General features: G+C 48.0%; 2 protein-coding genes across 2 annotated transcripts; both read right to left on the bottom strand.

Moving 5' to 3' along the window:
• Positions 1-937: 937 nt before the first annotated feature.
• Positions 938-18,770, bottom strand: rif1 (replication timing regulatory factor 1). The gene is made up of 35 exons (XM_058081574.2): positions 18,520-18,770; positions 16,927-17,063; positions 16,728-16,806; positions 16,567-16,663; positions 16,363-16,493; positions 16,187-16,281; positions 15,757-15,946; positions 15,579-15,671; positions 15,024-15,162; positions 14,799-14,950; positions 14,621-14,723; positions 13,643-13,822; positions 12,168-12,278; positions 12,010-12,072; positions 11,370-11,470; positions 9,668-9,754; positions 9,518-9,591; positions 9,279-9,459; positions 9,084-9,191; positions 8,840-8,989; positions 7,915-8,014; positions 7,564-7,850; positions 7,299-7,501; positions 7,140-7,233; positions 6,934-7,065; positions 6,729-6,871; positions 5,866-5,955; positions 5,745-5,799; positions 2,683-5,679; positions 2,489-2,617; positions 2,331-2,417; positions 2,143-2,246; positions 1,769-1,919; positions 1,569-1,689; positions 938-1,482 (listed from the first exon to the last, which is right to left on the bottom strand). Exons 2-35 carry the CDS (start codon positions 17,040-17,042, stop codon positions 1,220-1,222), a joined length of 7,206 nt encoding a protein of 2,401 aa, XP_057937557.2. The 5' UTR covers positions 17,043-17,063; positions 18,520-18,770; the 3' UTR covers positions 938-1,219.
• An 82-nt stretch (positions 18,771-18,852) lies between these two features.
• Positions 18,853-24,236, bottom strand: tnfaip6 (tumor necrosis factor, alpha-induced protein 6). Its single transcript, XM_058081576.2, has 6 exons — positions 23,627-24,236; positions 21,331-21,468; positions 20,864-21,025; positions 19,485-19,713; positions 19,346-19,386; positions 18,853-19,153 (listed from the first exon to the last, which is right to left on the bottom strand). Exons 1-6 carry the CDS (start codon positions 23,724-23,726, stop codon positions 19,035-19,037), a joined length of 789 nt encoding a protein of 262 aa, XP_057937559.2. The 5' UTR covers positions 23,727-24,236; the 3' UTR covers positions 18,853-19,034.
• Positions 24,237-24,677: the final 441 nt, after the last annotated feature.

The following is a 24,677-nucleotide window of genomic DNA, read 5'->3' on the forward strand; positions in this document are numbered from 1 at the left end:
GTTTTGTGCAGTGGAACAACCCACTCTACTACCGGAGATTCTTTCTCACAGAATCTGCCGGAACAAGAGTACAATTAGACACCCTAAACCGGGAGGGAATTGAGCCCTTCGCGAACATATTCTACCACCACATACGTACCACCTAAAAGCGTTTCTCAGCGTAAACACACGGTCATGATAGCAGGTAGCTATATTCATATGCAAATGAAGCATGCTAGCGTGCTTGCTAACAGTAACATCCTACCTGCACGTGCAGGCTTCAATGCCCGGATGTTCTATTCTATGCTCTTAAAATGACTTTTCCTCATGACGTGTTTATTAATGTCCTAGTTAGAATATGGCTTTATTCTGGGAAAATAACAGCCGTTTATTATTAGCCAATTGGTTCAACTTTCTTCTGGCAAATGTAGGTCACTTTTGTTTTCATCCGCCAAAGCAGCATAGAAATAGAAGACCTAGATCAGTGATGACAGCGTCTAGTTTTGCATTTACCCAAACTGTGTTTCTCATGCAAGTGGCGTTTGAGGATGGGCGGAGTTTGGCAGTACTCACCTGTCTCCACGCCTGGCCGCCGCCCTGGGAATACACATGTAGGGGTGCTACAACCTTTGACCCCCTGAGGAAGACAAAAAATGCAAATGTTATTGTATTTACTCTATATTAATACCATGATTTGCTTCATTTTTGGAGGTAAAATGCTTTTGAAAAGAGTTCTGCCCCACCTTCTCCCCCGGAGGTCCAGTGATGATGTGGGTGACCAAGCAGCCGTGCAAGCGTAAAAAGAAGCTATACAGCTGACAGTCAACGCCATGGAGAACGTGGCTTGCGGAGCGTTGCAGTCATTTGGGGGCTTTTCACGGCCTATGCGGTTCAATTTCCTGTTCTATGGTTGTCATCACAGTGGAAGGAAAGGAAGACTGGAGATGCTGAGTTTTTCTTTCAAATACATTCAGTCCGAGCTTTTTATTTGGAGTCCTTTAAAAGCACAAATAGAAGATAAAACGAGACCAAGTCATCCTACAATATGTACACAATGGAAACGCCTAGCGACACATTCAGGGACCAACGGACGTGTCGTGCATGTGTGTGTTGCTGTTAAAAAGGGAGACAATAAAATGACAAAAGACAATTAAAAAAAAAAAACATTAAAAGGTCAAAAGCGATGCTGAAACTCTGGAAAGAAAAGCGCCAGGAGACACAGACTTAGTCCATGGTGCGTTCAGGGACGCGGGTGGGCGGCGCCCAGTCGAGTGCTCATCTCCGTCACGACGCGACTCGTCATCCCCGTCAAACGCTGGTGGATGTCCAAGAGCTGCTGAGGAGAACATTGCTTGAGAAGAGACGGACTCAGCACGCCCTCCACAGTGTCCAGCTGGCAAAGGACCCCGGGAGTGGCCCCCCCTGGAGGGGGCTCGGGGGCCGCAGCTTGGTCCTCGTCCAGCCTGGCGGGGGGTGGACCCGGCTGGTCCAGCAACGCTGTGGCTGCACAAACATAAATCATATTTACTACATACCGACTAGTCGGGTATGAAATGTTGGCTTGTAGGCCAAACCAAAGGCTGACGTACCCAACGTCTCGCCGCTTTTTTCATCATCCTGGTCTGGAATCAGCCTGGCCTCCTCCAGCTCCGAGGTCATCATCTCCGTCTCCGTGAAGCTCTTCAGCTCATCGACGCCTCGACCTTTCCGCTGGGGGAGCACGGGCCACAGGTCGCAACAAGCTCATTCGAAAAAAAAAAAGGGCCGAAGTGCGTGCGTGGGTCTGTACCTGCTCCTCGTAGGTCTTGAGCGCCTTCTTGACGTTGGAGATCTTTGGGGAGCGAATGGGAAGAGTCTTGATCTCGCTGGGAGTCAGAGCGCTGAGGTCGCCAACCGTCTTGATGTTGCGGGCTCGCACCAGCTGACCGAAACCACGAGACCTGCGGGAGCAAACAGACGATAAGAGACGCCGCTTCCTGATGGTTGGGTCTGGATCCATGATCCTTCTACAGCTTTTCCAAAGACAGGAGCTGAAAACCTTGCTCAGATCCCAAAGACTTTACGTGAAGTAGCACTACCAGTCCAAAAACCCTGATGGGACCCAGTCCAACCTCCATAGGAGCGATGGTATCCAGAACATCTGATGTTCTTCATTCTACTCACCACATGCTGGAGGATATCTGCGGCAGCACGGCTTCCACCGGAGCGGAGCAGCCCACCAGGGCGGGGTAGATGCAATCCTTGGAAACGGGGCTCATCTCCGAAATCTAGGAAAAAGTCATACCCGTCATTGACATCAAATACAGCCGACTAAGATGGAACCGGAATATGACCAGGACTGTCCTTCCTACCAGGCATTTCTTGGAGCTCTTGAAACTTGGACTCCGAAGATTCCTGGGACTCAAGACCAGCGAGGACTTTGTTGGCGTGGTGATGAACTGGGACATCCAAGAGGAACATGGTTAAACTCCCAAACCTTCAAAACTGCGGCGTTCGGGTCTATTCCTACTTTGGGATGAGCCAGGTTCCCGACTTTGGATCTTCCAGGGGAGCTGCTTCGGACAGCGGGGCTGCGGCGGTCGATGTCGTCTGCGGTCTCCTGCTGCTGGATGGGATTAGCAAAGGACACGCGCCTGGACTGCAAAGCCAGACAGAGGATTACATTCCCAACCAAATCATTCCGACTTCCATGTGGTCACCTACCTTGACGAGAGGAGAGGGGCTCTCCTCCTCCAGTTGTCTCTTCTGACCTTTCTTCAGGATACTGGAAGAGGGGGAGGCAGAAGGAGACCAGGTGCCTCTGGTCCTGCTACTGCAGGGACTGTGGACCATGTCCTGCACCAACGCAGCCTCCAGGTCCTTCAGCTTTGCTGGAGAATGATGGGGAACGTCACCATGCGTCGATTCAGAGTTCCCGAGATGGCTTGGAGCAGCATCTGGATCCGTGCCTGTGGTCCGGGTTTCCTCTGAAGGCATCACGCCACCTTTATCACAATCATCTCTCTCCGTTCCGACCTCCAAGACCTGCTTTGGGAATTCCTCCTCAACATTAGAAGCACCAAGTTCTCCAGCACTGGAAAGATCATCTACTACACTGGAACCTCCTTCTTGGTCTAGTGTGGAACCATGAGGTTCCTCCACGACCGGAACAAGTGCATCTCCAAGATGACCACAATCAGAATCATTTGCAGGTTGGACCACCTGATCCATGATCTCCGGTTGCTCGCTGGGGAGAGCTGGTGTGTCTGCAGCAAACATCTCACGAGGCGAGTCCTCCTGACTCCGCTCGGTAGCGACCCCCTCCGAGACCAACATCTCAGTAGCGACCTCCTCCGGGACCAACATCTCCGATGACTCCAAGGACGCAGAATCAGGTTTTGTCCGAGAATATCGTGGCCTGCCCCGCTTCCTGCGCGGCGACAGGCTAAGTGGACTCCGGTTCCGTGCGGTTTCAGGCTGGGCTTTTTGTTGAACAAGGGACTCGGGCGCTTCAGCAAGGTCCCTTTGTCCCTCTTTGGAGTTTTCCAAAGTCTCTAGTGATTCAGAAACTGCTGAATCAGGGCTTTGTGATAAATCCCCATCTTGGACTTTAGCAGTTTCCGATGTTTCTGCGCTTCCAGAATCCTTGGAATCGACTTCTGCTGGAGATTGGCCGGTGGAGTCGCTGGTCGAGATCCTTCTGGGTTTCCTCCGTCTCTTTGGGGATAAAAGACTCTCCCGGGCCTCCGACAATTCGGATTCGGACGACTCGGTGTTCGCGGATCGTCGCCTTGAATAACGGCCCCTGCCTTGCGAGGACTCGACGGATGCCGCAGCTTCTGACGACTGGGAGCTTTCTGGAGTGACGGGACAACCAGACTTGCTCCTTCGTTTCCGACCTTCACTTCGGGCCTCTGATGGAACATTTTCTTGAGAACTAGCGATAATTATTCTCCCGAGTTCACTTTGATCGGCTCCTTCCACCAGAGACGCCTGCCTTGATCTTCTGCGCGTTTTCAGAGGTGGCGTTTCAGAAGATGCTGGCGCCATCCCTTGGGAATTTTGACTAACGTCCGTAGAAGAAGCGATCTGAGAAGGTTTTTCTGTGCTCGTCTTCCGCTGGAGAAGATGGCACTCTTGGGATTGGCCGACCGTTCGAGGTAAGACGATCTGCGTGTCTTTCTGGAAGTCTTCGAATTCAGACTTGGTCTCCAGGACTTTGTTCTCCATTGGCTGCAACGCTTCAGAAGCTTCGTCTTGGCTTTGCTCCGACCGTCTTTCCGAGTCTGACTGGGGGTGTGGACCCTCCTCCTTGGGCTCCAGTGAAGACTTGGGAGGCGGACCATTCTCTTCTTGGGAATCACAAGCGGTGTGGGTGTCTGACTGTACGGAACTTTGACTGGAGACCTTCTCCGACTTGTCCCGCTTGGACGCCGATAAGGACTTGGAAGACCGGCGGCGCCTTTGCTGCGACTGGCTTTCAGATTCCGACTGGGTATCGGACAGGAAGTCGGCTTGACTGGACTCCGCTTTCACTTCAGACTCCTCTTTGGGCTCCGTGGCGGACTTCCGATGCCGGCTTCGCTTTTGCCGAGACGGGCTCGATTCGGGCTGAGAGTCCGACAGGCGATCCGTTTGACTCGACTCTCGGAATCGGCCGCTCTTCCTTTTGTTTTCGCGTTCAGTGAGGAACTCTCCCGAATTGCTGTACAGCTTGACCTTCCTGTGGGATCGACCTTGAGAGTTCCTTTCGCTCGACTCGCTGCTTTCCCTCAGAGACCTTCTCCGTAATCTACCAGTGTCCTCCTCGATGGCCTTCTGGTTTCTCGTATTTGGTCTGTTTGATGCCGCGGGCGACTTCACCGGAACGTCTTCCGGGATCGGATGTTTACTTCGTTTGCGGCTCGTTCGTCTCTGCGGCTGTGAATCACTGAGACTCTCCTGGGAGTCCATGTTTGGATCACCTGGAGAAGTCAGAACCACCGAGGACTGCAAATCACTGAGACTCTCCTGGGAGTCCATGTTTGGATCACCTGGAGAAGTCGGAACCTCTGAGGACTGCGAATCACCAAGAGTCTCTTGGGAATCCATGTTTGGATCGGAAGGTGTCATGTCTGCCGAGGTGAAGGTTTCCGCAGGATCCTCCATGACCACGTCTTCAGTCTGAGTATCTGGGATGACGTCTTCATCTTCAGGTTCATCACCTCGTGGTCCCCGAGTCAGCCTGACAGGTTCAACATCCACATTGGGCCTTCCAGGGGAATCTTGGATGCGACTCCCTGGACACTCTGAGGTCTCCTCACAGACGTTCTCAGAGTTCTGCGGCTTAGGCTCAGGGCAGGGACCGTCAGAGTCCTTAGAGGGTTCCTGGCTACTGGAGGTCTTAGAGAGAGGACCTATAAAAGTGGACACTGTGCTGGGGCTCGCAGGCTTTCCCTCTGCATATTTCTCCAAAGTAATGAAGGTCTGACGCCTACTAGAACTGCTGGACTTTTGAGGAGTTCCAGAGACGGACATGCTGGGACTGGTGGGCTTCTCAGATTGTGTGCTCGTATCTTCATCTCCGACATCACACTTGGCATGTTCCTCCACAGAAACATCAGGCGACTCGGGTATCGCCTCCGGTTCCTCGGTTTCTGGCTCTTTTTCTAAAGCCTCGGGGCACGCCCCATCGGGAGTCTCGTCTTCCTGAACGTCAGCGACCTCGCCCGAGTCGGCACCCTGAGGGTCAGAGACAGGTTGAGATATCTGGAAGGGATGCCTTCATGTTCTCAAGGTTTTCCAACCTTCTCTGGAGCGTCCTGGCCAACGGCAGCAGCTTGGTCGGTTGGTGCTTTGCCCCTAAGGGAGGGTGGATGCCGTAAGTACTGCTTCAGGCGCGAGTACTACAGTACATGTTGTACTCACATGGAGTCTTCCTGGCTTTGTGTGTACTGGGAGAAGACGGTGGTATCCAAGGAGGCATCGAGGTTGTTGTACATGGCAGGTATGTCCACCCTTGGACACAAAAGTACTTTTACTCGTTTTTTTCCAAAAGACATGAAATACTACGACTAAATATGTATTTGTACATGTATTTGTAGCATGCAATGTACTGATACACGGCGGCCTGTCACCATAATCAATAAATTAAAAAGTTTGACTCAAGTGCTCCCTCGATCCCGAGGGTGGGTTCCCAAAATAGTGGTCTCGGTCCTTCCGGATCGGACCCAGTGGACCACCGGATCCTGTTGGGAAGGCTGGGACACCATGTAGGTCTGTCGGGGTCGGTTCTACAGTGGTTTGCTTTCCATCTATCTGGTCAAAGTTTTAGTGTCTGGCTCACAACTGCTGTGTGGAGTCCCCCAGGGTTCTGTTTTGGAGCCCCATCTTTTTTCAGGCTTTTGCACCGTGACTTTGGAACGATCTTACTGGATTTTGATTGTGGAGGACTTTGTGACTTCCTGTCTGTGAAAGGAGCTGGAACGATATCTACTATATTGGGTAACAAGAGTATAAAGTGACTATAGGGGTGTTATTTCATGTCTAGAGGTCTCTAACAATGTTGGAAAGTATATTTAGAAGATGGTCTTATTTTCTCTTATATCTACTATATTGGGTAATAGGAGTGTAAAGGTGACTATAGGGGTGTTATTTCATGTCCAGAGGTCTCTAACAATGTTAGAAGGTGGTCTTATTTTAATCCCACTCCATGCCAGTGGGCCTGGAACCAATGAAGCACCACCAGGATTATCGTAATTAATGGAAAACAGGAAGTAAATTAATCAGACCTTTTAGTCCTTTTGACCTCCTTTTGGTGCTCAGTTAAAACTCTCTCCTTGGTCTCAGGTGGAATGAAGACAAAGTCAACAGAGGCCTCCTCCTCCAGGACCTCCCTGCGAGGAACTTTAGGGGAACCAAAGTCCAGCTTCATCTGCAGAAATACGTTTGGTGAAGCTCCAAAAGAGGCCACATGAGACTCGGACCAAGACTTACAGAAACCGGTTTGGAGGTCCTGGTGGAGCTTCGGTCGTTCCCCTCAGCAGTCTTCCCCAATTGAGAGTCCCTCATTCCCACGGAGGCCACTGGCACGCCGCTCAGTTTGGTTTCTAACTGGGAACTTTCGCTCTGAGGAGGAAAACTGCAGCTAAGGAAAGAATCACCAGAGAACAGGAACAGTTTTTTATTTTAGGACAACTCACGGAATACTGTCCACTGAGCTCATCGGGAATACTGATGGATTCGAAGCCGGGAAGAATGATGGGAGTCTTTTGCTTCACTTGGTTCAGAACAGGTCTGGAAAAGAGGGAAAAAAGTCCAAATGACTTCCTGAATTCCTGGGCAGCTTCCTGAAATGGTACCTGAGCTGGTCGGGATACGTCAAGCTGACGGCATTGGCGAAGGTGGCGTTCCAAAAGTGCGTGACGGCCGTGCGGTGCTGCTTGTTCTTGTGCGTGAAGAGGACGCAGAGCAGCGGAGAAAGCAGAGCCAGGAGCTCGCGGTCGTAGGCCAGAGCGGAGCGGCTCTGGATGCATCCGAGGACCTCGCCCACCAGCTTCTCCATCTGAAGGAAGGAAAAGCGTTACTGATGCCACGCCCTCAGCCAACTCCGCTGCGGGAACGCACCTTGGCGAGCATGGCCGACGTCAAGTCAGGCGGCTTCTGATAGAGGACGGCGAGCGGCTGAATGAGGGAAGCGAGCGCCTCCTTGACGGCGTCAGCAAGGACCAGGTTGGTGAAGAGGGCAGACAAGACGGAGAGCAGCGCCGTCGCCGTACCCGCGGCCTCCGACCAAACCTCATCATCCCCAGCCAGGTAAACATCCAGACACTGAACCAGCAGGGACTCAAAGGCCGCCAGGTTCCCGAGGGCCTTGCTTCTCTTCTTGGTCCAGGTTCCTGGAGTGTGAGGAGCTGCAGAAAGAAGATGATAAAAAGTCCTGGATTCCTGGTGTGGGAAAAAGGAGCGTTGACTTACATTTTAACTTCTGCTGGAAGTGCGGCGTGTACGGCGAGAAGTCCACACATTCCACCATGACTTGCAGGATGCAGGAGACCGCCATCAAGGTGGACGGAAGCTTGGTGAGAAGAAAAGCCAAAGCAGGTGGCCATTTCATTTATAATACATAATAATCATAAATTTGTATGTAAAAACAACCCATTTATCGTGTTTTGTTTGTATAGTTCAGATATTTCAGCCAAGTTATGCTTGAAACGTAGCTTTTCTCCCTTTTTAGTCGGGAACTGATATTTAGCAGAAACTTTCCAATGCGCTACTGCTGATTACCAAAGAACACAAAAGCTGGAAAATGTTTTTTTGATAGGTTCCCTCTTCATATAACCATGGAATATCATATTTTAATACAATATTCTGAGTTAGTCATTAGGCGCATGCATCACGACAAGCCACCAAACGTGGCGTTATATATTATTATTATTATTATTCTACTTCCAAAGTAGCCTGCTGTCATTTTTAATCTTTGAAAAAATGAGCGCAGCCTGCCTTCTTGTTCATGTGAACGCCTGCTACAACTAAAGATAACTTTATTTAGCCATTTGCCGGGACAATGTTACAGCTAAGGCCGCTCTAATCATTTTATCCATGAAGTATGTCTTGTAGTAGCATGCAGTGACCACTGGATGGCGGTGTTGCCGTGTTTTGTGGAAACCTTGTCAATGTTTTTTTTTCTCATTATTCACGTGTTTTCTTCCTGTTGATTGATGCCTAAGAAGACCCCCGCAAGGACCCCTGTGACATAAACATCGGCTAACATTGCGAGTATTCTGTCTAAATAGATTTTCTTCATGTCATCGATTAAACAGCGTCCATTGATGGCGTTGACGTATTAAGAATTAAAAAAAGGAAATACAAGCTGCACATCGGGCTAATTTCATGTTTTTACCTTCAAGGCTTCCCGGTCCACCGTAGCGGCCATCTTGCCACACAGCTCCTCACAGCAGACGTTCTCCTCGGCCGTGACCACCAAGGAGGAGCAGCGTGCGAACACCTTGTAGAGTTTAGACCACGTGGACAGCATGGACTTCTGGGCCGCCTACGCACACGACAGATGCTGATGATGTTGGCTAAACAACAACAACAACAACGACGACAACAACACGTGAACGTGAACGCCAGCGTTAGCGTACCGACTGCAGAGGCGGTCCACTCAGCAGGTGAGTGACGGGGAACAGCAGGGCCGAGTGCATGGCGCTGAAGTTGTGCTCCAAAGCGTCTCCTTGGTTGACTTCATTGGACTGAAAAATCCCGGAAGGTTCAGTATCATCTACGACGTCACTGGTGGACCCCCCCGCCCGGCCCCCACCCAGCTTTCTCCCTCCTACCTGAGTTATGGTGTCCGTCAGCGGGCCGACCATCGCGCTCCACATCCTCAGCAGGTGCTCCTTGTTTGGCACGGAGGCGGCGCTGCGGCTGATGGCTCCCAGCACGGCCTCCCCAAACGCCAGGGGGGAGGTGGGGCCCGACAGGCCACAGCCCACCAGCCTCTTGAGGCACTGATGAAACCTAAACACACACACACATTTCATAAGCGGTCACCAGAAGATAGACAGATCCATCAGACCTGGCGTCCTCCATGTAGGCTGCTAGCATGCTGCTGTCCAAGAGGAGAAGAATCAGGAAGAGCGCAGGCGTTCCCTGGAAAGAAAAACACATTCCGTCATCTCCAAGATGGCCGTCAGTATAAAGGAAGCAGAGAGTCTGAGGCGCTCACGTTTAGCACGTCCATCTTGCCCACTTGGTAGGAGGCGGAGCCTAGGACGCGAGCGGAGATGCCTTTGACGGTGCCCTCAAAGAGAACCTGAAGGATGAAGGACAGCGAGTTTTGACAAACTGTCAAATGATTGAAAATTTGACTGAATTTAACTCAGCCATTAACATACAGTACATACCGTATGTCCCTTAAAGGGGACCAATTATGCTCATTTTGGGCCCTTTATCATGTCTGCTACATTGGGTAATGAGTGTAAAGGTAACTATAGGGGTGTTATTCCATGTCTAGAGGGCTCTAATCATGGTAAAAAAGTGGATTCAGAAGGTGGTAAACAGGTTTTCTATGTCTTATTATGTCTACAATATTGGGCAATAGGAGTGTAAAGGTGATTATAGGGGTGTTATTCCATGTCCGGAGGGCTCTAATCATGGTAAAAAGTGGATTCAGAAGGTGGTAAACAGGTTTTCTATGTCTTATGTCTACTATATTGGGTAATAGGAGTGTAAAGGTAACTATAGGGGTGTTATTCCATGTCTAAAGGGCTCTAATCATGGTAAAAAGTGTATTCAGAAGGTGGTAAACATGTTTTCTATGTCTTATGTCTACTACATTGGGTAATAGGAGTGTAAAGGTAACTATAGGGGTGTTATTCCATGTCCAGAGGGCTCTAATCATGGTAAAAAGTGGATTCAGAAGGTGGTAAACAGGTTTTCTATGTCTTATTATGTCTACTATATTGGCTAATAGGAGTGTAAAGGTGACTATAGGGGTGTTATTCCATGTCCAGAAGGCTCTAATCGTGGTAAAAAGTGGATTCAGAAGGTGGTAAACAGGCTTTCTATGTCTTATTATGTCTACTATGTTGGGTAATAGGAGTGTAAAGGTGACTATAGGGGTGTTATTCCATGTCTAGAGGGCTCTAATCGTGGTAAAAAGTGTATTCAGAAGGTGGTAAACAGGTTTTCTATGTCTTATTATGTCTACTATATTGGGTAATAGGAGTGTAAAGGTGACTATAGGGGTGTTATTCCATGTCTAGAGGGCTCTAATCGTGGTAAAAAGTGTATTCAGAAGGTGGTAAACAGGTTTTCTATGTCTTATTATGTCTACTATATTGGCTAATAGGAGTGTAAAGGTGACTATAGGGGTGTTATTCCATGTCTAGAGGGCTCTAATCATGGTAAAAAGTGGATTCAGAAGGTGGTAAACAGGTTTTCTATGTCTTATTATGTCTACTATATTGGGTAATAGGAGTGTAAAGTTGACTAGGTGACTATAGGGGTGTTATGCCATGTCAAGAGGGCTCTAATCATGTTAAGTGGATGTAGAAAGGGGACCCATTATGCTCATTTTGGGCCCCTTTGTATCGAGTTGCGGACTCCTATAGAGCAGCTACACACAATGACCCGGCACAGAAAGCTTTCTAGATCTTCCAGAATCTGCACCTATTAGATTTCCGTGCTTCCTATTCAGTTTTAATGTATTCCATAGGAATTGTAAACAAACGTAGCGTTCCCTTACACTGGAAGAAACACTTCAGGAGACATTGTAACACCGTAAAACGCAGAAGCAGAGCTTGGGGGAGGGCAGAGAGCGTATCAAAAACATGTTGGGATATTGGACTATTTTTGACCATTTCTTCCTTTCCAATTCCCCCCCCCCAAGAGCATTTCTGGAATTTCAGCATGAAGGAAGTTCCTACCAGGACTTTATCTGCAGGGAGAGCTTCTGAGTGGACGATGCTCTGCAGGGCCTGCAGCATCAGCGTCAGGACTTCACAGCCCTGTCTGTCCTTCTTGCTGCCTGCAGGATGCACAAGGCCGTGAGAAGCATGGACTTAGAGCCCCCCCCCCCGGTACACGGCGGTGGCACACCACTGCTAAAGAACAGTCATCATTGGGGGGGCCAACCCCTCAGCCGTTCTGTCTCGTCACAGCAGTCCATCCGTGTGCTCGGACTTAAACTGATCAAAAGTGGCAATGAGTCGGGCGGGAGGTCGGGACGAGGTCTCTCCGTCCTCCTCCAGACTGACCGGAAACCCGGACCCAATCAGGGTGCTCTATGTGGCGCCGTTCGGGTGGGAACTACAGCTTTGAGAACCCCCCCGTCAGAGTGCGGCAGCCACAATAAGCATTTCCGGTCCATACGAGCCGGATGTCGTACACGGGTATTAGCATAGGTGTTAGCATAGCATAGCTGAATCCTTAGACTGTTATGAGTTAGTTCATCATAAAGTTTCATTTTAAAACTGCATCAAGTTTTGAGTTATTGGCGAATACTTATTCAATATTCCGCTGTGATTGGCGGCGGCGGGCCTAAAACGGGAATACGGGAGAACTCACCAGACTCGACGGTCAAGCTGACAAAGTGAATAAGATGATTCCATAAAAGTGCTAAAAGCGACCCTGCAAAGCATAAAAAAGGAAAGGGGGTCCTGTTGAAGATGGAGGCCGCACTGTACAGTTTCAGGTACAGGAAGTAGTCGAGTACTGCAGAGTACCTGGCGCGTCTTTGCCGGCGCTGCTGAAGCCATCTTTGATGCCGGAGATGAGCACAGCGGCGTGTTTGCCGAAGGACGAGGTAGCAGCCAACAGGGGATGCCTTAAAGGTTCTGGAAGCAAAACAGAAGGCTTACAGATAAAAAGAAGTAGCGCCATCGGCCACCTCCAGGAGATGGCAGTAGCTGCATGATACAGCAGCTTTATCTGGCTCTGTATGCGCTTTAAAGTGCGACGGTCACGCGTGTTACATGTCACCTTGTTTACAATGCGCTCATGGGCGCCATTAATGCAGACTCCTTACGCCATCACAACATTGGTTGTGTTGCTGTATTCATATGTAGTCAACCTATGTATGTCGGGATATGACTTTTGGTCCAGCCCTGGGTAATAAGAGTGTAAAGGTGACTATAGGGGTGTTATTCCATGCCCAGAGGGCTCTAATCATGTTAAAAAAAAATATTCAGAAGGTGGTAAACAGGTTTTCTACATCTTATTATGTCTACTATATTGGGTAATATGAGTGTAAAGGCGACTATAGGGGTGTTATGTCATGTCTAGAGGGCTCTAATGTTAAAAAGTGTATTTTGAAGGTGGTAAACAGGTTTTCTATGTCTTATGTCTACTATATTGGGTAATAGGAGTGTAAAGGTGACTATAGGGGTGTTATTTCAAGTCCAGAGGGCTCTAATAATGTTAAAAAGTGGATGTGGACGGTGGTAAACAGTTTTCCATGTCTACTATATTGGGTAATAGGAGTGTAAATGTGACTATAGGGGTGTTATGTCATGTCTAGAGGGCTCTAATCATGTTAAAAAGTGGATGTGGACGGCGGTAAACAGGTTTTCTATGTCTACTATATTGGGTAATAGGAGTGTAAAGGTGACTATGTGACTATAGGGGTGTTATGTCGTGTCTAGAGGGCTCTAATCATGTTTAAAAGTGTATTTAGAAGGTGGTAAACAGGTTTTCTACATCTTATTATGTCTACTATATTGGGTAATAGGAGTGTAAATGTGACTATAGGGGTGTTATGCCGTGTCTAGAGGGCTCTAATGATGTTTAAAAGTGTATTTAGAAGGTGGTAAACAGGTTTTCTATGTCTTATTATGTCTACTATATTGGGTAATATGAGTGTAAAGGTGACTATAGGGGTGTTATTCCATATCTAGAGATCTCTAATCATGTTAAAAAGCATATTTAGACTGTGGTAAACAGGTTCTCTCTGCTGCAACGCCCAAATATTCTATTCATAAAGAAGGAATCCTATCTCGGTTGAGCCTGGAACCAATGAACTAATAAACGAAGGATTCCTAAAATGACTTCTCACATTTAGGACGTAAAGGCCTCCGTCCAATGATAACCTGCTTCCAATCAACGCTCCATCTTAACGTTTTCGTTAAAAGAACACCCTGGTTATGATCCCAACATTTGCAATAAAGTGACCAGAAGTCAGGGTTCCAGGTGGAGTACTCACCCAGAGTCAGCACAAGCTTGCTCTTGGTCGCCGAGGCGACCACCTCGGGTCCCAGGAAGTAGTGCAGCAGCATCTCCAGGCCCAGCAGCTGGATGGAGGGGAAGGTGGAGGGCGGCTGGATGCTGGAATTCAGGCTGAGTCGAGGGGCGGGGGCCGGGCTGTTGAAGCTCGGCGGGGCTGCTGGGAGGGGAAACACCAGCACGGATGTTCAGCTACCCCCAAGCCACTCATGAACACGAACCCCATAAAACCACCATGCGTGCATATGCAGGAGGGATGTCAGGGACAAACGGGGGAGGCCGGAGGTCCCGTTTGACACGGAAGCTATCGAGGGACACGCATCGGGTATCACAAGACTAGCAGCCGCTCGACAATCAGGCTCTTAAAGAATACAAGTGCCTGGGATAGCGTCCCAAGGTCTCATTTGGGAAAATGGGAAGTGCGGCGTTCCCACCAACATGACAAAAAAAAAATCAGTGGAGGTCACAAATAAGCAAAGAATTTGGATCTGACCTGCAGTGTAACCCCTTAAGTCAGGGGTGTCCAAAGTGCGGCCCGGGGGCCATTTTCAGCCTGCTGTTTTATTGGCCCAGGCCACATTCTAAATATATAATTTATAATATATTTTTTAAAAAAACCTGCATTAATATAACGAGAACAAGCGGCCATTTTATGGGAATAAGATCAAATATTTTAGTATTAAAGTTGCCATTTTTGGAAAACTAAAAGTCCTATTCTAATGAGAAAACAGTAGCAATTGTACCAGAATAAACTTGTAATATTCTAAAGAAAAATATTTTATTTTAGGCTTTTTGAACGTTGTAATATTATGAGAAACAAAACAAGATAATGTTGTCAGTTTGGGAAAATGAGGTTGGCCAAAAGTCCAAATATGAGGAGACGAGAACGTACAAAGATGATTCAAGAATGTTTGGAAAATTAAAAACCAAAAATCAAAGTCACGGCTCCTCATCCTACCGGTTTTGCCGACTACTCCATTCTGAGCACCCCCCCTGGCGGGGGTGCCCTGTTGCGAGGAGGAATCCGATCCAAAGGTGTACTGCAGCAGAGGAACGGACACCTGAGGAGGACAGGAGGCGTTTATGAAACAAGAAGTACAGTTCCCTCAACAAGCCTGCCTGGGAGAACATCGGACCTGATCAAAGTGAGGTGACAGGTGAGGACCCAGCTGGACCACCAGGTACCACCACACCTCCACCTTGGTGAGCATCAGCGCCTCCGTCCTGACGTTGATGGACATGAGGGGCTGCATGAGGAGCTTCATGCGCTTGGCGCTGCACAGGATGTCTTCAGAGACAGAAGACCACAGTTCAGATCTGAGGAGATCAAAACCAACAGAAGGTACGACGGAGATGCTGACCCGGATTGAGGGCGAAGTTGTCGATGAGGCTCTTCCAGGCGATGAAGGCGATCTTCTTGACGGTGGGAGACGAGCTCCGAAAGCCCAGCTCCTCCAGGTGGAGCAGAGAGTTGATGAAGGGACCACCGCGGTGCAGCATCTGACCACACCAGGAGGAATCATTTCTTGGAGGTACCACGCTAGTCAAAGTAATCCCTCCATGATCCTGGTGAGGTGCTTCCACGCCCAACCAGGAAATGTGGATTTCCATCAAGTTTAGGTAGGTAGAGCATAGAAACCCATCTTCTAAACATGCTGGGTATTGTTTTAGCGTCACTTGTGTGTCCATCTATCCATCCATCTTCTATGGAGGAGGTATGCTGGAGCCTACCCCAGCTGACTTTGGGCAGGGCACATATAGACAAACAATTGAAGCCATCCAGTGAAGCTAACATGCATGTTTTGGGAATGTGGGAGCAACGCAAGGTACCTGGAGAACATGCAAGCTCCACAGTTTGGAGCCCAGGTCCTACAGAACTTGTGCTAGCAAAGCAAGTCCTTGCTAAAAATGCTTACCTTGCCTAGAAGTTTGACAAATAAGGGCCAGAGCTTCAGGACGTTCGTTTCATTCTTGGCCATGAAAAGCTTCTGCAGCTCTGGGATCAGTTTCTATGAGAAGGGAAAAAAAAAACATGTCCATCACGTGTCCATAAGATGGATGATTGATCCATCATCAAGACGCCGGGGGTCCCACCGTGGACATGAGGGGCTCGATGACGGCGGCCACATCCGTCTGCTTTTGGAGGAGTAGAGGCAGGCCCATCTCCATGGCGGCCGCCGCCCGCAGACGCACTTTGGAGGCCGAGTGCACCACCAGCGGGATGATGAGCTTGGCCCAGCGCACCGTGTATTCGGACATCTGAGCCGGAACCTGGTCCAGCAGCCTGCAAGCATCCATAGAAACATCCTCCGTGACTCGGCTTCCAAATCAGTCCAAGTCCTTGGAAGGAAAAAGACTAGCAAACGTTACAGGAACTGGTTACGGACTGACACCTCGTGATGTTTGGATTTGGACTTCAGGTGTTTAGAAGTATGGAAAATGATTTCGGACGAGGAATAGGCCGCCTTGATCACGTCATCAGAATGCGTGGGCGAAATGTCCAGGTCCTCCTTCCTCAACTTACTTGATGATCACGTTCAGAGCTTCGTGCTCCAGGACCACCGACAGGACATCGTCTTTGCTCCAGATGCTCTCCAGGGTCCCCAGGATGGACGGAACCTGAGCAAAGCGGACACACACGAGTCAGAACGATCAGAGGAACAAACGCGTACGACCAGCGACTCCCGTTTACGTTCTCACTTTCTTTCCCACCACGGCGGCGGAGAAGCTCTGCTTGGAGATGACCCACAAGGCTCTGGTGCAGGTGTTCTTCTCCGTGGACTTGGACGCCACAGAGCAAAGTGCAGACAGGAGATCGGCGGCCAAGGTTTCTAAAAAACGGTAGCGTTGCTTCGTTAATATCAAACGACACGCTCCATGGAGTCGCGACCAGAAAGAACGTACCCGAGACCCGCGAGACCACGTGCGAATGGTACAGACAGAAACCCAGGGCTTGCAGGGCGGCCTGGTTCAGTTCGGCGTGCGGACTGCTGATGTGGTTCTGGGGGGCGGGGCCAAGACACACGTTAGGAACAGATATGACGCCGCCTTTGTCGAAAACTCACCAAAATGGCGGCGCCCAGACGCGTAAAGTGCTTTTCAACTGCAGGAAGAAATTGGCGGCCTTCCTCGCCACTCAGGCGGCTGCGAGACACAACAAACGTTCTTTACTCGACGTTCCTTCTGGTGATTTATGGATTATGGCGACACGCCGAATAAGTGAACGCAGCCACGGGAGAAGGTGACGTGTGATGTGAGGCCTACTTGGCGATGGTGAGGTAGGCGTCCGTCTGCTCGGGGCGTCCGGCAGCGCTGTCCTCCAGACACTCCAGCAGGGGGGCCATGCTGAAGCCGCTGGGAGGCTCGGCCGACGCCATCATCGTTACTCGCCGCCACACGGCCTTCGGGAGGAAGACAAAAACACACACGTTGTTGTCGGAGAATGTGATCATACGTCCCAAAGCTGAGGAACGCTACACAGCCATCTTGTGTCTGTTACAATGTGACCTCCGACACTTCCTGTGTACAGGCCCCGCCCACAGAAATTCAACGCATGACATATGAAAAGATGCACGGCAGTTTTGTATACGTTTACAAAAAGAAAGTTGGAATTTTATTAGAAATAAAGTCATACATTTACAGAAAGTTGGAAATTTACAAAAAAAAACCTCTGAAATTTGAGAAAATAATTGAGACTGTAGCAGAAAAAAGTTGTAAATTTATATAAATATACGCTATAAAAATACAATATAAATATAATATAAAAATACAATAAACTTATCAATTTGGCAAAAAGTCATACATTTACAAAATAAAGTTTTAAATTATGAGAATGAAGTCATTAATTTTGCACAGTTGTAAATTTACAAGAAAAACATTTAAACTATTGAGAAAAGATTTCAGAACAATTTATAACAAATTCACAAAAATAAAGATTATTATTATCATCATCAATGTCACCCTTTCTTGGTTCCCAACCATCCTAGCCTTTTTATCGCAATTAAAGCAAAATGAGAAATTAGTATTTTTTGTATAAAAAAAAAAGTTTTTAGTTGCAGAATAAAGTTATAATGTTAAGAGAATAAAGTGCAAATATTATAGGAATAAATTCATCCTTATGAGATGATGATTTGCAGGAAGTGAGTCGATACAGTTGGAAAATTGAAAACAAAAACAAAAAAGTACAAAACTTCTTAAAAACCACCGATAAAGATTAATTTTTCAGGGAATCCCCACTCAAAGTGACAAGAGATTAATTGAAACACCAAAATAAATGAAAGACCTTTACTGCACAAAACAATCTTACCTATTCGTTCACATGATGCACACGGAGCAATCAACTTCAATAGCTGTCTCCTTTCTGCTCCCTTCAGGCACACTCGTAATTGTGAGCGTTAGGCGCTAATTGTTTTTGATTGTCAGTCACGTGCCCTCGTGACAACTTTGGAAGCTAACTTATAAACAGTGTGTGTTATCATAGCAGCCAGTGGCAGCAACTCGTATGTGCTAATTAATCCATGCCATCGAATATATATGTTTACATTTATGTATCTCGGCACGGAATTCAAAACTAATGCAAGAGTACACAACACTATAACCTTGGCGACTTCATACGACAATTATAATTGATTACAATCAATTCAACATTCGACAATGCCAGCAAAAAACCTAACTAGCGTCAACAAGTTAGCATAGTTAGCATCCGCACAGTGAACATGCGTACGGTTAGCTAAGAGCCGGCTAACGCATCCCAACTGGCTCGTGTCTTAAATACCCGCCAATATGACGACAATGTAAGCATTTCAAGAAAACAGAGCGTCATATTTGCGCCACACGCATGCGGGACCGACAGCTCACCTCGGGCTTCGAAAGCGACGTTGGCCGCGGAGATGACGCAGCGTGGACAGCCGAAAGAACCGACGAGGAGCGCCGCTTCCAAAGCGTCCGTCCAAGGAGCGCAGCACCCCGGCTTGCTTTTTCTTACGTGCGCTGCGCACTTTCGGCGGTGTTGTATTTCGCTGCGCCTTGTGCTGTCGGCCCGCGAAATAGCTGGCGCCAAACCACCCCTCGCAGACGTCAAAATTACCTTTGACCCCGGTGGCGTCACATCCTGGCCCGCCCCCTAGTTTCCGGTAGACTACCAAAATAATCGCATGACTATAAAAACCATCAACTTCTTTTGGTGATTTGATTTATTCATATTTGCATCACAGTTTACAATACTTTATTATTTTAATATAGTGAGATAACATAACATAACATAACATACAAGTCAAGTCTTGGACATGTCAAACCAGGAAGTACTCAGTGCCAGGCATTTAAAGAGACAGAAATCTATACTGATAAATTCAATGAAGAAATAAAAAAAACTATTAAAAGTAGTCAGTGTAGTTGTGCGACAACGCAGACGCATCCACGGCGAAATACTCCAACTGGAAACCTCCTGCTGTGACCGAGGCGTCGCTGAGGAACTTCAGCGTCATCACGTTTCCTGTGACAACAAAACATAGCATACATGTTGAAAAATAATAACATTGCAACAATAAAGTCATACATTCATGAAAATAATGCATTAAATGTACAGAAAAAGGTAGTATTAGCTTTGACCTAGGTCAAAGGTCACATAAGTCCCGCCTTTTCATAGTATGAACATAATGTGAGATGGTATGTTCAGGGACCCAACCTGTGCTGATGATGTCTTCTGGTAAAGAATCGCCACAGAATCTGCAGAGAAAAAACAAGTTTGGACTTTTGGTGTTTAGGAAAAGTTTAGGAAAGGTTTAGGAAAAGCGGCGGCTCGGATGGGAAGCCCCTCCCCCCACCTGCCGGCAAAGCCGTTGACGTCGTCGTAGCTGTCGTACACCTCCAGGTAGTCGGCCAGGCACGCCGTGTCGTCCTCCACATCAAACTCCAGGAAGCGCAGCAGGATCCTCTGGCCCAGGCGGACGCGGATGTGCCAGTAGCAGATCTGCTCATCCTGGTATTCCTCGGGGAAACCCGGAGACCCGATGAGCCTCTGCTGGTCCGTCAGGACGCCGCCGCACTCCTTGGCTGGGAGACAAACGGCAAAGATGCCACAAATGATTCAATTATGAGCGGCCGATAGAGGCGGTAGACCGCTACTATGTATCCCACAGGGAATCTGGTCTCCAGTTGCAGTTTCATTGACGCTACTTTGAATATCTGTGGTGGCGTAACACGCTACACGCTACACGCTACACGCTAGTCAGGCCGAGGTCGATGACGCCCTCTGCTGGTTGCTGTCACCAAGTAGCGAGAACGAGGCGTTCTTGATGCTACGTGCTATCTCTTCTAAGCGGTGCAGATGCTAAACTGAGCAGCCAGCACTACTTGGTGTATTTCTACGCTGACGTCTTGAAGTCTGAGGGTGACGAGGTGATAAGTCACCAGCAGGAAACCAGATTGCGGGCTGAGGTCATCCTGCTGCGCTGATTAAAAAGCGCCAACCGCCAGCGGCCATGACACCGCTGACGCACCCGAAGCACGTGGTTTTGTAAAAACATCTGGAGTCGTAGGTTCTGCGGTTTGGGAAACAGAGTCGTCAGTGAATCATCAAAGAACCCCCCCCACCCCACCCCCCCGACACACACTCACGGGACGATGCATCCAACGTGTGTGAGGGAGAGATATCCCAGGTCTTTCCTTCCTGCCGCTGCCATGGGTTTATCATAATAACTGCTCCAAAAAATCCTCTACAATAACCGTGCAATAAACCGTGGGGAAAAACGTGCAATAAACTGTGCAATAAAACATGCAATAAACTGTGCAATAAACTGCAATAAACTGTGCAATAAACGTGCAGTAAACCATGCAATAAACCGTGTAATAAACCGTGCAATAAACCATGCAATAAACCGTGCAATAAACTGTGTGATAAACCGTGCAATAAACCGTCCAACAAACCGTGCAATAAACCGTGTGACAAACCGTGCGATAAACTGTGCAATAAACCGTGCAATAAGCTGAGCAATAAACTGTGCAATAAACCGTGCAATAAACTGTGTGATAAACCGTGTGATAAGCTGTGCAATAAACCGTGCAATAAACTGTGCAATAAACCGTGGAATAATAATAAGAAATGACATTTCTAAACCTAGCGTTTATGTTCTGGTAAACAAGGCATCACCCCCCCACGCTGCCCCCTAGTGTTGGCTTTGAAAAGCAACTTTGGTGTACTCACAGTTGGGGTTGTAGCAGTACGCGTCCCACCGCTCGCTTTTGTTGAGCCTGTAGCCGTAGTCCACGATGCCCACCTTCCCGAATCCGCAGTTGGCGCCCGCTTTGACGATGGGGTAGCCCACCCGGCCTTTATCGAACCATCCTGCCGCGCACACGTGGAAACCTAAACAAACACCCCAAAAAACACACCCGTCATCTCTTTCCGCACCACGCCCCCTCGAGGGGGCCGCAATTTCCTGATGAGCATTGGCAGACGTTGTCTTATTTGTCCGGCCAAAACGGACGCCTAGACGGGGGGTGGGGGCACAGGTGATTGGGTGTATTTGCCGGACTCCACCCCAGTGCCAGGGGAGGGTGATGTCACCCACCCAGGAAGGTGTTAACGCTTCGACATGACCCCAGGGGTGGCTTTCACGGCTCGTTTGGCGCAACAAACCGCAGGTGAGGGGGGGCGGGGGGGTTACAGACCTATTTGGCGGGCGGCCTCCAGCTGCTGGGAAGTGGCCAGCGATCCTCCCTCGTATTGGCAGACGGCTCTGGCCTCTTTGTAGGTCAGCTGGTACCTGCCCCTGCGGGACTCCCGGTGGTAGACTCCGGCGGCTTGTTCTGGCAAAGAGGAGAGAATTCAAACTCACGTCAACGTTTGCGTTCCGTCTCCATGCTGACATCTTTTCTACATTTTCCATCTTTCAACATTCTTCTTACGTCATCTTTCAAATCATCTCTTGGGAATATTTGATTGATTTGCAGAACTTTTGGACTTTATTCATATGTTATAATAACTTTTAGCCAACATCCTTTGGGCAAAAGTGGCCCCCAGGCAGCACTTTGGATACCCATGCTTCCTTTTTCGCCAACATGCCCAAGTTGGGTCCAGACTAAGACTAAATGGAAAAACTAAAACATTTAATGTTGTAAAATATGTTAGACATCAAATCTATTATTGTCTATGATTACAATGTTTACAACACAAAGTACTGCACTGTACTAATATACTGTATATACTGTACTGTATGAATGTAATGTACCAACATGTTGTACTGTACTAACATATCATATTGTACTCATGTACTGTACTAACGTACTGTACTGTAATACCAGATTTGTCTATAAACACTAACAACATTTTACAGGATTCAAGTCTGACATACAAAACAACAACAAATAAGTCTGATGGATGGATGGATGGATGGATGGATGGATGGATGGATGGATGGATGGATGGATGGATGCATGGATGGATGGATGGATGGTTGGGTGGATGGATGGATGGATGGATGGATGGTTGGGTGGATGGATGGATGGATGGTGGGATGGATGGCTGGGTGGGTAGATGGATGGTTGTATGAATGGATGGGTGGATGGATGGATGGATGGATGGATGGATGGGTGGATGGGTGGATGGGTGGATGGGTGGATGGGTGGATGGGTGGATGGATGGATGGCTGGATGGGTGGATGGATGGTTGTATGGATGGATGGATGGATGGATGGATGGGTGGATGGATGGTTGGGTGGATGGATGGATGGCTGGATGGATGAATGGATGGATGAATGGATGGATGGAAGGTGGATAGATCAGAGGGAGGGTGGGTGGATGGGTGGATGGACGGGTGGGTGGATGGGTGGATGGATGGGAATGTGGGTGGATGGATGGATGGTTGGATGGGTGGGTGGGAGGTGGATAGATGGGAGGATGGATGGGTGGATGGATGAATGGATGGATGGATGGAAGGTGGACAGATCAGAGGGAGGGTGGGTGGATGGGTGGATGGACGGGTGGGTGGATGGGTGGATGGATGGGAATGTGGGTGGATGGATGGTTGGATGGGTGGGAGGTGGATAGATGGGAGGGTGGGTCAATGGATGGATGGACGGATGGATGAATGGATGTATGGGTGGCTGGATAGAAGGATGGAAGGGTGGGTGGATTGATGGATGGGAGGGTGGATGGATTGATGGGTGGGTGGTTTGATGGATGGGAGGGTGGGTGCATGGATGGGTGGGTGGTTTGATGGATGGGAAGATGGGTGGATGGTTGGGTGTGTGAATGGATGGGTGGATGTATTGTATAGATGTAAAGATGTAAAGGAGGAGGCAAAAGCAGATTGAGTGAAAGTGTATTTCAGGCTGTAGTAAAAGTAACAGTAAAAGACATGAAAAAAATGAAATGAAATGCTAGCAGACAGGATCATACTGTATGTAAGTAGTATATGTATGTAAGTAGTATATGTATGTAAGTAGTATATGTACATCATTCCTGCTTATGTTTTGCCCATCTGTCCCTGGGATATATTCCTCATCTCAACCACCCACCAGTGAAAGAATAAAGTAGAACTACTAGAAATAGTAGTATTCTAGTAGTTTTGGCGGAGACCACGTTCCCTGACGGAAGAGCAGCAAGAAGTGGCCACTTTGCTCGCCGGCCTCCAAGGGGAGTCGGCCTTCACGCATGCTTGACTAGAAGACACGCTAAGCTTCGCTCCATCCTACCTGCCGGTCAGGGAGACACAACAACCTTCCTGGACACGGGAAACACTCCCATGGAAAAATGTTGCCGTTGTAAAGACAACAATGCTCAGGTTTGATTGACAGCGCATGACAGGCTGCTGAGAAGTGAGCGGCATCATCGAGTGAGCAGCGTGTTACATTTTCACCAGTAATTGATACCAGTAGAATCAAATAGGAGTGAAACTGAAAGAGCTAGAATGCAGTTAGCCACAATAATAACAATAATAATAATAATAATAAAAGTGTATATTTACCCAGCCATATGGAGTTGTGAAATATTCCGTTCCTGAAGCTCCACGTGTGCGTCTCTTTGAGCAGGAAGCCCAGCGTGCAGCAGAGAGCCAGCAGATGCATGGTGCAGTTGGACGCTCCAGATGTGTGCGTGTGCGTGTCAGTGTATGTGTGTGTGTTTGTGTGTGTTTGTGTGCATGGACTCACTTGGCCCCCAATTTATGCAGCCGTAGGGAGGAGTAAAGAGAGGAAAAGGAGGGAGGATGGAGGAAGAGGAGGAGCGGGGGCTAATTAACTGTAACCAAGCCCCCCCTTCCATTCCATCAAATAATAGAAACATAATACTTTATTTACTTCAAAGTAGCACGGAAAACTACTACCTGTGGATTGATACTTCATATAAGCAGGCATCAAGCTATGAAACAATTAATAATCAACTTTATGAATGATAAAACTTCATATTATTAAAGTTAATAACAACCCAAAGCGACCTGACCCTGAGGTCTGCCTGCCTGGCTTTCCTCCGACTGGAGGCGGAAGTGGTATTGGACCAGATGACATCATCTAACAATGTCAAAAAACATCTTTGTCTGCGGCAAATGTTCTTTTTTTTCCATTTGTGCTGTTTAGTTTTAGTTTTAGTTTAGTTTTATTTAATTTTAAACTCAAGTTTTTTTTTTTAGTTTTTTAGTTAATTTAGTCCTTTAATTAGATTTGTTGTTTTTTTTTAATGTACACAGAGCCGATAGAAAATGACTGCTGTTTTGACATTTTTCCTTTTTATTAGATAGAGCCGATGAAAAAACTACCACGGGTCACAAATGGTCCCCAGGCTGCACTTTGGACACCCCTGCTACAGATGGTACTTTGAAAATTTGCATCAATAACCACTTTATACATTGTTTTTATGTTTTTCTTTTCAAAATAAAAGTACATATCAGCAGTCTCTATAAATGTACTGATATAAAGTTACTAAGGAGGTAATAAAGGCTTTATAACACATTATGAGGATGCCGTGAATGAGCGTTTCCTGAAAGTCGGCAATGGAAAATGAGACGGAATGAGCGTGAGAAC

This window comes from Doryrhamphus excisus, linkage group LG12 (assembly GCF_037039965.1).
Source record: "Doryrhamphus excisus strain RoL-2023G ecotype Guam linkage group LG12, RoL_Dexc_Guam_v1.1, whole genome shotgun sequence".
NCBI lineage: Eukaryota > Metazoa > Chordata > Actinopteri > Syngnathiformes > Syngnathidae > Doryrhamphus > Doryrhamphus excisus.